We start from the raw sequence: 12,785 nt of genomic DNA, 5'->3' as shown, positions 1-12,785 counted from the left end.
CTGCCACTGCAAAACTAAACTTTGAGCCCTAACATGCAGTCACTTATTTTTAACTCTTTGATGTCTACTCAAGCTGGTGTTGCTATGATATCCTTGCTCGAGAGCAAGAAGCAGAGGAAACTGGGTCTGCACTACACAAATTTTCTATTACTTTTAAATTCAAGATAACTTGAGTATATTGTTGGATATAGGGACCTTTCCTGACAAAATGATCTTATGATTCCTTGATCTATTACCCTCTTGGTAATTTACATAATTTTTTATTACATATAACATGTTGGGGTTAGTACCACTACCTATCTGCAGGATCCAAAGCTTGATAGGCTACAAAATCTTTGAAAGTAAAGGAACATTAGTCTCATTCTCACACTAATGGAACTCAAAGAAATTAAGGTTTATTTGTCCTACACTATGTAATCACCTGACTAAACAGGCTCACACTTTTCTCAAGAAGACAGCAGGTCTTGAAACAAACAAGAAAATTAAAAGGAAGAAGCTGATCTGAGATAACTATGAATATCCATTCTGCCTGTTTGATTTTGGCTTTGATAAACTTGCATTTTAAGACACACACGCTTTGAGGGACACAAAAAATGTTCATATGTGGGCAACTGTTATGGTGGACCAAACGGAGTGGGGCAGCCTCACGTGGACCACTTCTGTGTCATCGTTCCATGAAAGTATTCCCCTCTCTAAGCTCTAACCACCTGCCAACTCACTCGCCGACGATTCATGTCCTCAATGTACTTCATCACTTTCTGAGTGGCCAAAATACTCCCTTTCTTCTTGGATATGGTCTTTAGAATATCTTTTTCAAACTCATGCACTTCTTTCTGGACTTCGGTCCATCGAATTTCAGCTTCCTCGATGATAGCCTGGGGGAGTCAGTGCAAAGAGAGGACAGTTTGCAAAACTTCTCAAGGAGATATCCATCTAAGGAAACCTAAGGTCTCAGGCCTATTTGGGTCCCAATGCCTAACGTTTCTTCTTAGTCTTAGAAAGATACCCTGAAGATACAAATGGGACCATATGAACCTTGTTATTAAAAAGCATGCCTCAAAAAAGTTACAGTATCTATATATATAAAGGGGAAGAACAAACAAAAAAGGGCCTCGAGTATCTCCAGAAATATGTATTTCCTTATCTGAAATGTTATTTATCATTAAAATTATAACACTAATATCTATCATATATCACCATATCATATATATATGTATATCATATATCATATATATACCATATCACATATATATATACACACATATAATATCTGGAAGGTTATATGCCAAAACAATAACCACAGCTGTATCTGGAAAGATGGACTAGGAGGGAGGCAGAGAAGTACTCTTACTATGTACTTTTATAATTTGAAAAAAAAAAAAGTAATAACAAATCTATGTATTGATACAGAAAGACACTGTAAGTGAAATACAATACACTGTAAGTGAAAAACACAGTTCACAAAATAATAGATACCTTTTTATAAAGACATTCACATATACATAGGAAACCTAAACTCTAGGAGACAAATACAGGAACCAACAGTAATTATCTCTTGGTGGATGTTTTCAAATGTTTCTCTTTTAGCTTACCTGCATGTTTAAATTTTGCTACAACAGAGATTATCTTTAAATTTAAAAATGCAAACATGAAGATATTATTTTAAAGAATAAAATGAGTAGCCACAGAGCAAATCATCTTTGATCAGGCTCTTTCACTGGGCACCAAGGTCCAAAAGCATCTTCCTTTGCTGGCCAGCATCTGGCCATAGCCTCCTCCTTCCCCATAAATCTCACAGGCCAGAACATCTATCCACCTTAAATGCTACTTTCTATACATTACTGGAATGCAAAAGTAGGAAGTCAAGAGATATCTGGAGTAACAGGCAAATTTGGCCTTGGAGTACAGAATGAAGCAGGGCAAAGGCTAATAGAGTTTTGCCAAGAGAACACACTGGTCATAGCAAACACCCACTTCCAACAACACAAGAGAAGACTCTACACTTGGACGTCACCAGATGGTCAATACTGAAATCAGATTGATTATATTCTTTGCAGCCAAAGATAGAGAAGCTCTATACAGTCAGCAAAAACAAGACAGGGAGCTGACTGTGGCTCAGATCAGGAACTCCTTATTGCCAAATTCAGACTGAAATTGAAGAAAGTAGGGAAAACCACTAAACCATTCAGGTATGACCTAAATCAAATCTCTTACGACTATACAGTAGAAGTGACTAGATTCAAGGGATTAGATATGATAGACGGTGCCTGAAGAACTATGGATGAGGTTTGTGACATTGTACAGGAGACAGGGAGCAAGACCATCCCTAAGAAAAAGAAACGTAAAAAGGCAAAATGGTTGTCTGAAGAGGCCTCACAAATAGCTGAGAAAAGAACAGAAGCAAAAGGCAAAGGAGAAAAGGAAAGATATACCCATTTGAATGCAGAGTTCCAAAGAATAGCAAGGAGAGATAAGAAAGTAGTCTCCCTCAGTGATCAATGCAAAGAATAGAGTAAAACAATAGAATGGGAAAAACTAGAGATCTCTTCAAAAGAATTAGAGATACCAAAGGAATATTTCATGCAAAGATGGGCACAATCTTTAGATTGTGTTAGGTATACCATACCAGAAATGGTATGGACCTAACAGAAGCAGAAGATATTAAGAAGAGGTGGCAAGAATCCACAGAAGAACTGTACGAAAAAGATCTTCATGACCCAGATAATCACGATGGTGTGATCACTCACCTAGATCCAGACATCCTGGAATGCAAAGTCAAGTGGGCCTCAGGAAGCATCACTACAAACAAAGCTAGTGGAGGTGATGGAATTCCAGTTGAACTATTTCAAATCCTGAAAGATGATGCTGTTAAAGTGCTGCACCCAATATGCCAGAAAATTTGGAAAACTCAGCAGTGGTCACAAGACTGGAAAAGGTCAGTTTTCATTCCAATCCCAAAGAAAGGCAATGCCAAAGAATGCTCAAACTACTGAATAATTGTACTCATCTTACACACTAGCAAAGTAATGCTCAAAATTCTCCAAGCCAGGCTTCAACAGGACATGAACCATGAACTTGCAGATGTTCAAGCTGGATCTAGAAAAGGCAGAGCAACAGAGAAGGTGATGGCACCCCACTCCAGTATTCTTGCCTGGAAAATCCCATGGACAGAGAAGCCTGGTAGGCTGCAGTCCATGGGATCACTAAGAGTTGGATACAACTGAGTGACTTTATTTCACTTTTCACTTTCATGCATTGGAGAAGGAAATGGCAACCCACTCCAGTGTTCTTGCCTGGAGAATCCCAGGGACGGGGGAGCCTGGTGGGCTTCCGTCTATGGGGTCACACAGAGTTGGACACAACTGAAGTGACTTAGCAGCAGCAGAGCAACCAGAGATCAAATCGCCAACATCCTCTGGATCATTGAAAAAGCAAGAGAGTTCCAGAAAAACATCTACTTCTGCTTTATTGACTATGCCAAAGCCTTTGACTGTGTGGATCACAATAAACTGTGGAAAATTCTGCAAGAGATGAGAATACCAGACCACCTGACCTGCCTCCTGAGAAATCTATATACAGGCCAGGAAGCAACAGTTAGAACTGGACATGGAACAACAGTCTGATTCCAAATCGGGAAAGGAGTATGTCAAGGCTGTACATTGTCACCCTGCTTATTTAACTTATATGCAAAATACATCATGAGAAACGCTGGGCTGGAAGAAGCACAAGCTGGAATCAAGATTGCCGGGAGAAATATCAATAACCTCAGATATGCAGATGACACCACCCTTATGGCAGAAAGTGAAGAGGAACTAAAAAGCTTCTTGATGAAAGTGAAAGTGGAGAGTGAAAAAGCTGGCTTAAAACTCAACACTCAGGAAACTAAGATCATGGCATCTGGTCCCATCACTTCATGGCAAACAGATGGGTAAACAGTGAGAGACTTTATTTTGGGGGGCTCCAAAATCACTGCACATGGTGACTGCAGCCATGAAATTAAAAGATGCTTACTCCTTGGAAGAAAAGTTATGACCAACCTAGACAGCATATAAAAAGCAGAGATATTACTTTGCCCACAAAGGTCCATCTAGTCAAGGCTATGGTTTTTCAAGTGGTCATGAGAGTTGGACTATAAAGAAAGCTGAGCACTGAAGAATTGATGCTTTTGAACTGTGGTGTTGAAGAAGAGTCTTGAGAGTTCCTTGGACTGCAAGGAGATCCAACCTGTCAATCCTAAAGGAAATAAGTCCTGAATACTGATTGGAAGGACTGATGTTGAAGCTGAAACTCCAATACTTTGGCCACCTGATCTGAAGAACTGACTCATTGGAAAAGACCCTGATGCTGGGAAAGATTGAAGGTGAGAGGAGAAGGGGACGACAGAGGATGAGATAGTTGGATGGCATCACTGACGCGATGGACGTGAGTTTGGGTAAGCTCCAGGAGTTGGTGATGGACAGGGAAACCTGCCATGCTGCAGTCTATGGGGTTGCAAAGAGTCAGACACAACTGAGCAACTGAAATGAACTGATACATAACTCTCCTGCTCAATTATCCTCACTGCGGTCCTGCTTTCTAAGACATCAGAGAGAAACCCCTCTGCCTACTCAACCTGATTTCCTAATACATCCCCCAAAGCACGTTCTTCTCTAACCACACCAACCTCCTCAGGGTTATGAACTTGCTGTGAACATTCCCACCTCCACTTCCTTGTTCATGTCATTCACCTTACTTAGGGTGCCCTTGTTTTCCTATTCCTTAAACAATTGCCGTCATTCTTCATGTGTCAAGTCCTATGTCCAGCCCTACCTCCCCAACATGTCTTCTCTGACCACTCTAACCCACACCGTTACGTTTAATCACATAGTTCAGCATGTGAGGACAATGCTACCACATCCTGAGCTCCTTTAACATGTTGGAATTCAATGCAGCATGTTGGGAAAGAGAAAGGAGGAGAGAGGGGGAAGGGCAGGAGAGGTTTATGCCATAGAGATGGTTCTATTAATGGAGACATGAGTTCACTATCTGTCCCTTTCAAGGAAATGAATATGATGCCTTCATTAGAAATGGAAAAAAATTAGAAATAGAACAGAAACATCTATTTTTTTCATACAAGATGGCTATCAAATGCAAGCCAGCAACTTCATCCTATTGGCAACCAAATGAAAGTGATGTTTCTTCCCTGTTGGAAAACTGACCACCTTGGTCTCCCATATGACGTGAACCATGGTCATGGATGCAACCCATGGAAGGTGACAAGGGATTTTTCACTCGACTCACTGACTTAAACCTCAAGCCCTGTATATCATTAAGGAATTATTCTGAATTTTTAAGAGCATTTATGGTTGGATGGCATCACTGACTCAATGGACATGAGTTTGGGTAAACTCCGGGAGTTGGTGATGGACAGGGAGGCCTGGCATGCTGCAGTTCATGGGGTCTCAGAGAGTCGGACATGACTGAGCAACTGAACTGAACTGATGGTTATTGATAACGGGTTTTTTTTAAAGAATCCATATCTTAGAAACATATATTGAAATATTTACAGATAAACAGTATCTGTAAGATCCCCTTCATAATACCCAGTGGCCAGTTACAAGTGGGAAGTTGGTAGGGTTATGGAGGGAACAAGAGCAGCCACATGTTGATGACTGCTATGTGCGGGTGTTGAATGCATAAGGGTTCACTGTGCTAGCTTCTCTACATTTGTGTATTTTGAAATTTTTCACTTAAAGAGTTAAAAAAAATTTTTTAATTTTATTTATTTATTTATTTTTAGTTGTGCTGGGTCTTTGTTACTACATGAGGGCTCTCCCTAGTTGCAGCAAGCAGAGGTTTCTCTCTAGTTGCAGTGCAATGGGCTTCTCAATGGAGCACAGGCTCTGGAGCCCTAAGGCTTCAGTAGTTGTGGCGCAGGGCCTTAGCTGCCCTGTGGCCCATGGAATCTTCCCAGACTAGGGATCGAACCTGTGTCCCCTGCATTGGAACGCAGATTCTTAACACTGGAATACCAGGAAAGACCAAAAGTTTAAAATTTGATATCCCCTCAGGCAAGTGGTAAGTTCCTTAAAGGTAGGTCCTCAGTTTATTTTATCCGAGTGTGTTTCTCTCAAAGCACCAACAATCATATGAACATACTAAAGATACTTCTTGCCGAGGCAGAAGCGGGGAGCCCAGGGAGGACGGCCCACTGGAAGGTCTACCTCGTGATGCTGTAGGTCCCGCTCAGCGTTCGCTCTCATGTGCCTGATCTCATCCTTTGTGTCTTCCAGCTCCTTTTGCACAAGTTCCAATTTTTGGTCCACACTAAGGCCCATCACACGTTCCATGCCCATGCGGGACTTGGATTTACGCCTGCTTCGTAACTGTAACACAAGCAGTACAAAGCCATTGTCAAGTAGGAACTGGTAAGAAAGCAACCCAAGGTGGGTATCAAAACAACCACTCGAACATGCTAGAAATAATGCTGAATGATGGCCAGAGCAAACCAACTCCATGATAAATGGTGCTGGACACTGGGCCTGAGGAGATGTTCATTTCACAAGTCAACCTAAGGTACTGCACAAAATACTTCAAAGGTCTATGCTTGACAATGAACTGAAAATAAGGGGAAGTGTCTTGAGTGTGGGGAAACCCTGAACTAAAGCAAATTGCTATAGACTAGCAATCAAATCAGTGTCAGGGTAAGAGCTCAGTGCTTCCTGAGCTGGATATAAAAGAGAAAATGCACTGGGGGGCATGGTTTTCAGCAAAAACCAGACAAAAATGTTGGATTTCCTAAGCATTGACATGGTTGGATGACATCATCAACTCAACAGACATGAGTTTGAGCAAACTCTGGGAGATAGTGAAGGACAGGGAAGCCTGGCATGCTGCAGTCCGTGGGGTCGCAAAGAGTAGAACTCGACTAATCGACTGAACAGCAACACCAGGGCAATGAAGCCTAAGGTCAAAAGCAGGTGACCCAGAAAATGTGTGGACCTGAAGATGGCATTGTTTGATCCTCAAAAGATAGACCCCTACCCTGTACTATTTTTTTTGAGTCAGCTTCCTTTTTTTTTCAATGGAGTATAATTGCTTTATAATATTGTGTTAGTTTCTGCTGTACAATGAAGTGAATCAGTTATGTGTATACATGTATCCCCTCCCTCTTGGGCTTCTCTCTCACCCTTTCCACCCCACCCCTCTAGTTCATCACAGAGCACTGAGCTGAGCTCCCTGTGCTATACAGCAGATTCCTGCTAGCAATCTATTTTACACATGGTAGTATATATATGTCAATCCTAATCTAAAGAGAAACCTTGGAGGGAAAAGAACCAAAATTAGAACAGGGAGAAAGTCATATGCCACTTGGCCAAGAAGGGCACAGCAAAGGCAGATAACAAATGCTACTTGCATCTAAAGGTGCAAAGAGCTTTAAAGAATTCTTAGATCTCCCTTGCATACCTGTGCAATTTCTGCTCCTGTTATTTTGATTTCTGATAATCGTGGAGGTCGCTGATCCTTGAGCTCCAGTTTATTATAATATTTTTCAAACATCTCCGTCTCAGTTTTGAGAGCAGAGTTTCCATAGCTGCAAAACAGAGGGTGCCCTTGAGAAAGTTCCACCAACTGGAGTTTAAATCCCAAGTACCTAGTATTTAACACTTGCTAGCAGTGTTCTTGCCTGGAGAATCCCAGGGATGGGGGAGCCTGGTGGGCTGCCGTCTATGGGGTCGCACAGGGTCAGACACGACTGAAGCGACTTAGCAGCAAAGCAGCAGCTTTGTATGACCTTGTAAGATACTTAACTTCTGGTGCCTCGCTTTCCTCATCTGTAAAATGGGAATAATAATAGCACCTATCTTTGAGGGTTGTGATAAGGAAAGCAAAGACTCTGGGACAGTGCCTGGCTCACAGTAAATGCTATTTACATATTCTATATATTTTTTTAATATACATCTAATGAGCCATAAGGAGAAGGCAATGGCACCCCACTCCAGTACTCTTGCCTGGAAAATCCCATGGACGGAGGAGCCTGGTGGGCTGCAGTCCATGGGGTTTCGAAGAGTCGGACACGACTGAGCAACTTCACTTTCACTTTTCACTTTCATGCACTGGAGAAGGAAATGGCAACTCACTCCAGTGTTCTTGCCTAGAGAATCCCAGGGACGGGGGAGCCTGGTGGGCTGCCGTCTATGGGGTCGCACAGAGTCGGACACGACTGAAGCGACTTAGCAGCAGCAGCAATGAGCCATAAAGTTCAGAGCACTAGGATTACAGGCATACATTGGGGATATAATGGATTCAGTTTCGAACAACTGCAATCAAGTAAATAGTGCAATAAAGTGAGTCAAATGAATTTTTTGGTTTTTTGGTGCATTAAAATTATGTTTACATTATACTGTAGTCTACTAAGTGTGCATGCCATTATGTCTAAAAAAAGTACATACTTTAATTAACAATGCTTTATTGCTAAAAAACACTAACCATCATCTGAGCTTTCAGCAGGTCATAATCTTTGCAATAGTAGCATCAAAAATCAGTGACCACAAATCACCATAACAAATATAATAATATAAAGAAAAAGCTTGAAATATTTCAAAAAATCATGGAAATGTGACAGAGACACAAAATGAGCAAATGATGTTGGAAAAAATAGCATCAATATGCTTGCTCAATGCAGAGTTGCCACAAACCTTTGTTTTGTAAAAAACACAATGTCTGTAAGGTACAATAAAGCAAAATGCAATAAAATGAGATATGCCTATATACTGAAAATTGGTACAAGTTTCATCTTCAAGTATCTTCTAACCAATTTGTGAAATTCCTTCTGAATTAATACTTAATATTTTATTTTTAAATTTTACTTTTGGCCGCACTGGGTCTTTGTTGCTGCAAACAGGCTTTCTCTAGTTGCAGCAAGGGGCTTCTCTCCAGTTGTGGTACATAGGCTTCTGACTGCCTTGGCTTCTCTTGTTGCAAAGCACAGGCTCTAGGTGCACAGCAGTAATTGTGGCTTTCGGGCTCCTGAGCACAGGCTCCGTAGTTGTGGCGCACAGGTTTAACTGCTCCGTGGCATGCAGAATCTTCCCAGCTGCTGCTGCTGCTGCTAAGTCGCTTAAGTCGTGTCCGACTCTGTGCGACCCCATAGACGGAAGCCCACCAGGCTCCCCCATCCCTGGGATTCTCCAGGCAAGAACACTGAAGTGGGTTGCCATTTCCTGCTCCAATGCATGAAAGTGAAAAGTGAAAGGGAAGCCGCTCAGTCATGTCCGACTCTTCGAAACCCCATGGACTGCAGCCTACCAGGCTCCTCGGTCCATGGGATTTTCCAGGCAAGAGTACTGGAGTGGGGTGCCATTGCCTTCCCCGGAATCTTCCCAGACCAGGGATCAAAACTGTGTCCCCTGCATTGGCAGGGATATTCTTAACCACTGGACCACCAGGGAAGTCCACTACAGAATTCTTGAAGTTACACACATCCACAATCTTCAGAGGTTTACTTTGGTTTATATTTCTCAGTTCTTTTATTTCCAGCCACCCAGTGGATGAAGTATTATTCTCTAGAAGTCTATTATAAAAGACTTTGAACAGATGGTTTTTAAACATTAGAGATGACAAAGCTAGTTTATCCTGTATATGCCAAGATTGTGACCCTTTCAACTTATATAACATACCCGTATGTTACATATGAGTGTATAGGGCTTCCCTGGTGGCTCAGTTGGTAAAGAATTTGCCTGCAATGTGGGAGACCTGAGTTCGATCCCTGGGTTGGGAAGATGCCCTGGAGAAGGAAAAGGCTACCTACTCCAGTATTCTGGCCTGGAGAATCCCGTGGATTATATAGTTCATGGTGTCGTAGAGTCAGACATGACTGAGCAACTTTCACTTTCACATAATACATCAATGGTAAAGAACCCATAAGCCAGTGCAGGAAATGTGAGTGCAATTCCTGGGTGGGGAGGATCCTCTGGGGAAGGAAATGGCAACTCCCTCTAGTAGTCTTGCCTGGGAAATTCCCTATGGACTGTAGGGTCGAAAAGAGTCGGACATGACTGAATCGACTTAGTATGCACTCATGGACTATAGCCCGCCAGGCTCCTTCTGTTCCACGGGGTCACAAAAGAAGTCGGACACAATTTATAGACTGAACAGCAACAATATAATACACACATATGTATGTAAGTGTATATAAGAGAGAGAACAGCTTTGATATTTTCATATGTTATTGAGCTAAACATCTGTTTACTGTGTTGAAAATCCTGTTTGGCTGAATTTTAATATTAGTGGGAAAGATTCAACAGAAAAGCCTGATACATCAAAGCATCTTTCTTTTTCAGCATATGTCATGTTCCCAGTGTAGGCTGTGGAGTTGCACCAAAGTCTTTTTTTTAATTAATTTTTTATTGGAATACAGTTGACTTACAAAGTTGTGTTAGTTTCTGCTTACAGCAAACTCAGTTATAGATATACATATACCCATTCTTTTTTATTCTATTCCCATATAGGTCATTACAGAGCATTGAATAGATTTCTCTGTGCTATACAGTAGGTTCTTATTAGTTATGTAATTTACATACAATAGTGCAATCTGAGTCTTAATTTTAGCTCTACCACTGACTAGCTGTGTGACTGTAAGAAAGTGACTTAACTTCTGTGTCTGTTTCCTCACCATCTTACTAGGGTTATTTTGTCATTATATTAGTTCATATGTGCAAAATACTTGGTACATAATAAGCACTCAAGATTGTAGCTGTTTTAGTAATAATACCTCAATTCTGACCTAAACTATTTATAAACATTTTGCAGTAACAGCTATTCAACTGCCAGGCCAGGGTGTTCTATGTGAAATCAGTAAGTTGTACAACTAACCTCAATTACCTCATAGAACTTGATATCCAATTTACTTGCCATAGTAGATATTAAAACAGATTGCTAAAAATATAGAAAATTGGGCTAGTCCTTCTTTGCTGTTCACTTCTATACTTATACTCTGGTTTAGGTATGTTGCTTCATACTAAAAGTATCTCAGTAGCCTCCCTTCTATCTGCTTCCATCTTAATTTTATTATAGAATCTTAGCATTGGAAAGGGACTTAGAGGTCACCTGGTCCAAGCTGTCATCGCACAATAGAGAAGTGGCTAAGCACACAGCGTGGCACCAGACAGACCCACCAGGCTGAAGCTCTAGCTTCACCAATCACCCTCTAGGCTTCGCATCTTTGTCTCCATCAGTGGCTTGTTAGTCCCCTGAAGGTGGAGACACGGGAATAAAGAGCAAAGGTAGGCGCCTTTACCACTTTTTGGTGGTGGGGTGGAGAGGGGGGGTGGGGGGTGGAGAGGGGGGGTGGGGTGGGGGGTGGGGGTGGGGGGTGGAGAGGTGGGGCGGGTCTCAGTTTCCTCAGTGTTCAGCGTGGACGGGGGGGGGTGGGGGTGGGGGGGGTGGGGGGGGTGGGGGGGGTGGGGGGGGTGGGGGGGGTGGGGGGGGTGGGGGGGGTGGGGGGGGTGGGGGGGGTGGGGGGGGTGGGGAGGCGGGGCGGGTCTCAGTTTCCTCAGTGTTCAGCGTGGACTTGGGAGTATCTCCATGCTGGACCAACCTCGGAGCCCACACGCTGAGTAGGGACCACCCTCAGAATCCGGCTGGCGGGTACCTGAGCTCTTCCACCAGCCCACACAACTGGAAAACAGGCAGATCGCTCTCTTCCTGGGCCTGTGTTTCCGAGGCAGAAGTCTCAGAGTCGTCGTCCGTCATCACTGCCGAAGCTACTCTGGTCAATACCGAGTTGTGGCCAAGAGCGCCTGGGACCAGCGACCGCGTCTCTCGGGCTGCGACCAAGCAGTGCGTTGCCAGGGCGACCCGACGCGGTAGTGGAGGGGCGGGGCTTTCCGAGGCCCAGTCCAGCGCTTCGGCCAGCCCAGAGCAGACCAAAGCGAAATCGCTGGCCTTGGACTAGATACCTAGGCTCATTCGTGTTTACTTTTTCAACAGTATTCTTAAAACGATGATAATAACAGCTGTTTGCTCAGCAGTTACTAATACCCTCGGCACCACGTTGAGCATAGTTTATAAAAATCCTTTCAACAACCTTGTAATAGTATCTATTCTCGATTTCCAAATGGAGAAATTGAGACCCCTAAAGTTCATTGAATTGGCAGGAGTGCCTTCCTTCTTCCACCTCACTGTGAGGCCTCTACTCTGTTCACCATCTGGACCTTCATACACACTCACTGCAGCTTCTCTCGGATACCAATAATCTGCATTCCTGGAAGGGAAAAACTTGGCTGATTATTAAATGGGTATAAACTCAAGACATTTCTAAATAGGCATTGATCATATTAGTATATGATCCTGAGTATCATGGGGGGAATGTATGGAGCAGACCATTCAGTACGTCAAGGAGCTCCTGGTTAAATGAGGAGATAGCCCCTAAACTAACTGCTGCAACCTGAAGTAATGGTGGTGACAGTGTTGTGGTTCACACCACTTTATAGTCATCAAGTCATTTCACCTTCAAAACAGTCTTATGAAGTTGGTGTTGTTCTCTTCCTCTTACAGATCCGGAAACTGAGGAATGTAGTAGCTTAGATGAGTTGCCTGGGCTTTCCTGATAGCTCAGTTGGTAAAGAATCATCCCGCAATGTGGGAGACCCAGGTTCAATTCCAGGGTGGGGAAGATCCCCTGGAGAAGGGATAGGCTTACCCACTGCAGTATTCTTGGGCTTCCCCGTGGCTCAGCTGGTAAAGAATCCTCCTGCAATGTGGGAGACCTGGGTTCCATCCCTGGGTTGAGAAGATCCCCTAGA

The 12,785-nt window shown here is 43.0% G+C and overlaps 1 protein-coding gene across 4 annotated transcripts in view; it reads right to left on the bottom strand.

The window, feature by feature from the left end:
• The window catches only part of CFAP263 (cilia and flagella associated protein 263), a 32,282-nt gene extending 20,458 nt beyond the window's left edge, over positions 1–11,824 (bottom strand). The window contains exons 1-4 of one of the 4 annotated variants that reach the window (XM_086350925.1): positions 11,579–11,824; positions 7,447–7,573; positions 6,204–6,365; positions 708–875 (exon numbers count right to left, since the gene is read on the bottom strand). In XM_086350925.1, coding sequence (XP_086207051.1) covers positions 708–875; positions 6,204–6,365; positions 7,447–7,539 — 423 coding nt within the window. In that variant the 5' untranslated portion in view covers positions 7,540–7,573; positions 11,579–11,824. The remainder of the gene's footprint in view (positions 1–707; positions 876–6,203; positions 6,366–7,446; positions 7,574–11,578) is intronic. The other 3 variants (XM_086350926.1, XM_086350923.1, XM_086350924.1) reach the window with 3 other exon arrangements.
• Positions 11,825–12,785: the final 961 nt, after the last annotated feature.

This window comes from Bos grunniens, chromosome 18, assembly GCF_055505025.1.
Source record: "Bos grunniens cultivar Pamir isolate PY7600 chromosome 18, Bosgru_T2T1.0, whole genome shotgun sequence".
Taxonomy (NCBI): Eukaryota; Metazoa; Chordata; class Mammalia; order Artiodactyla; family Bovidae; genus Bos; species Bos grunniens.
Note: the sequence above shows the minus strand (reverse complement) of the source record. Positions and strands in the feature narration are given on the sequence as shown.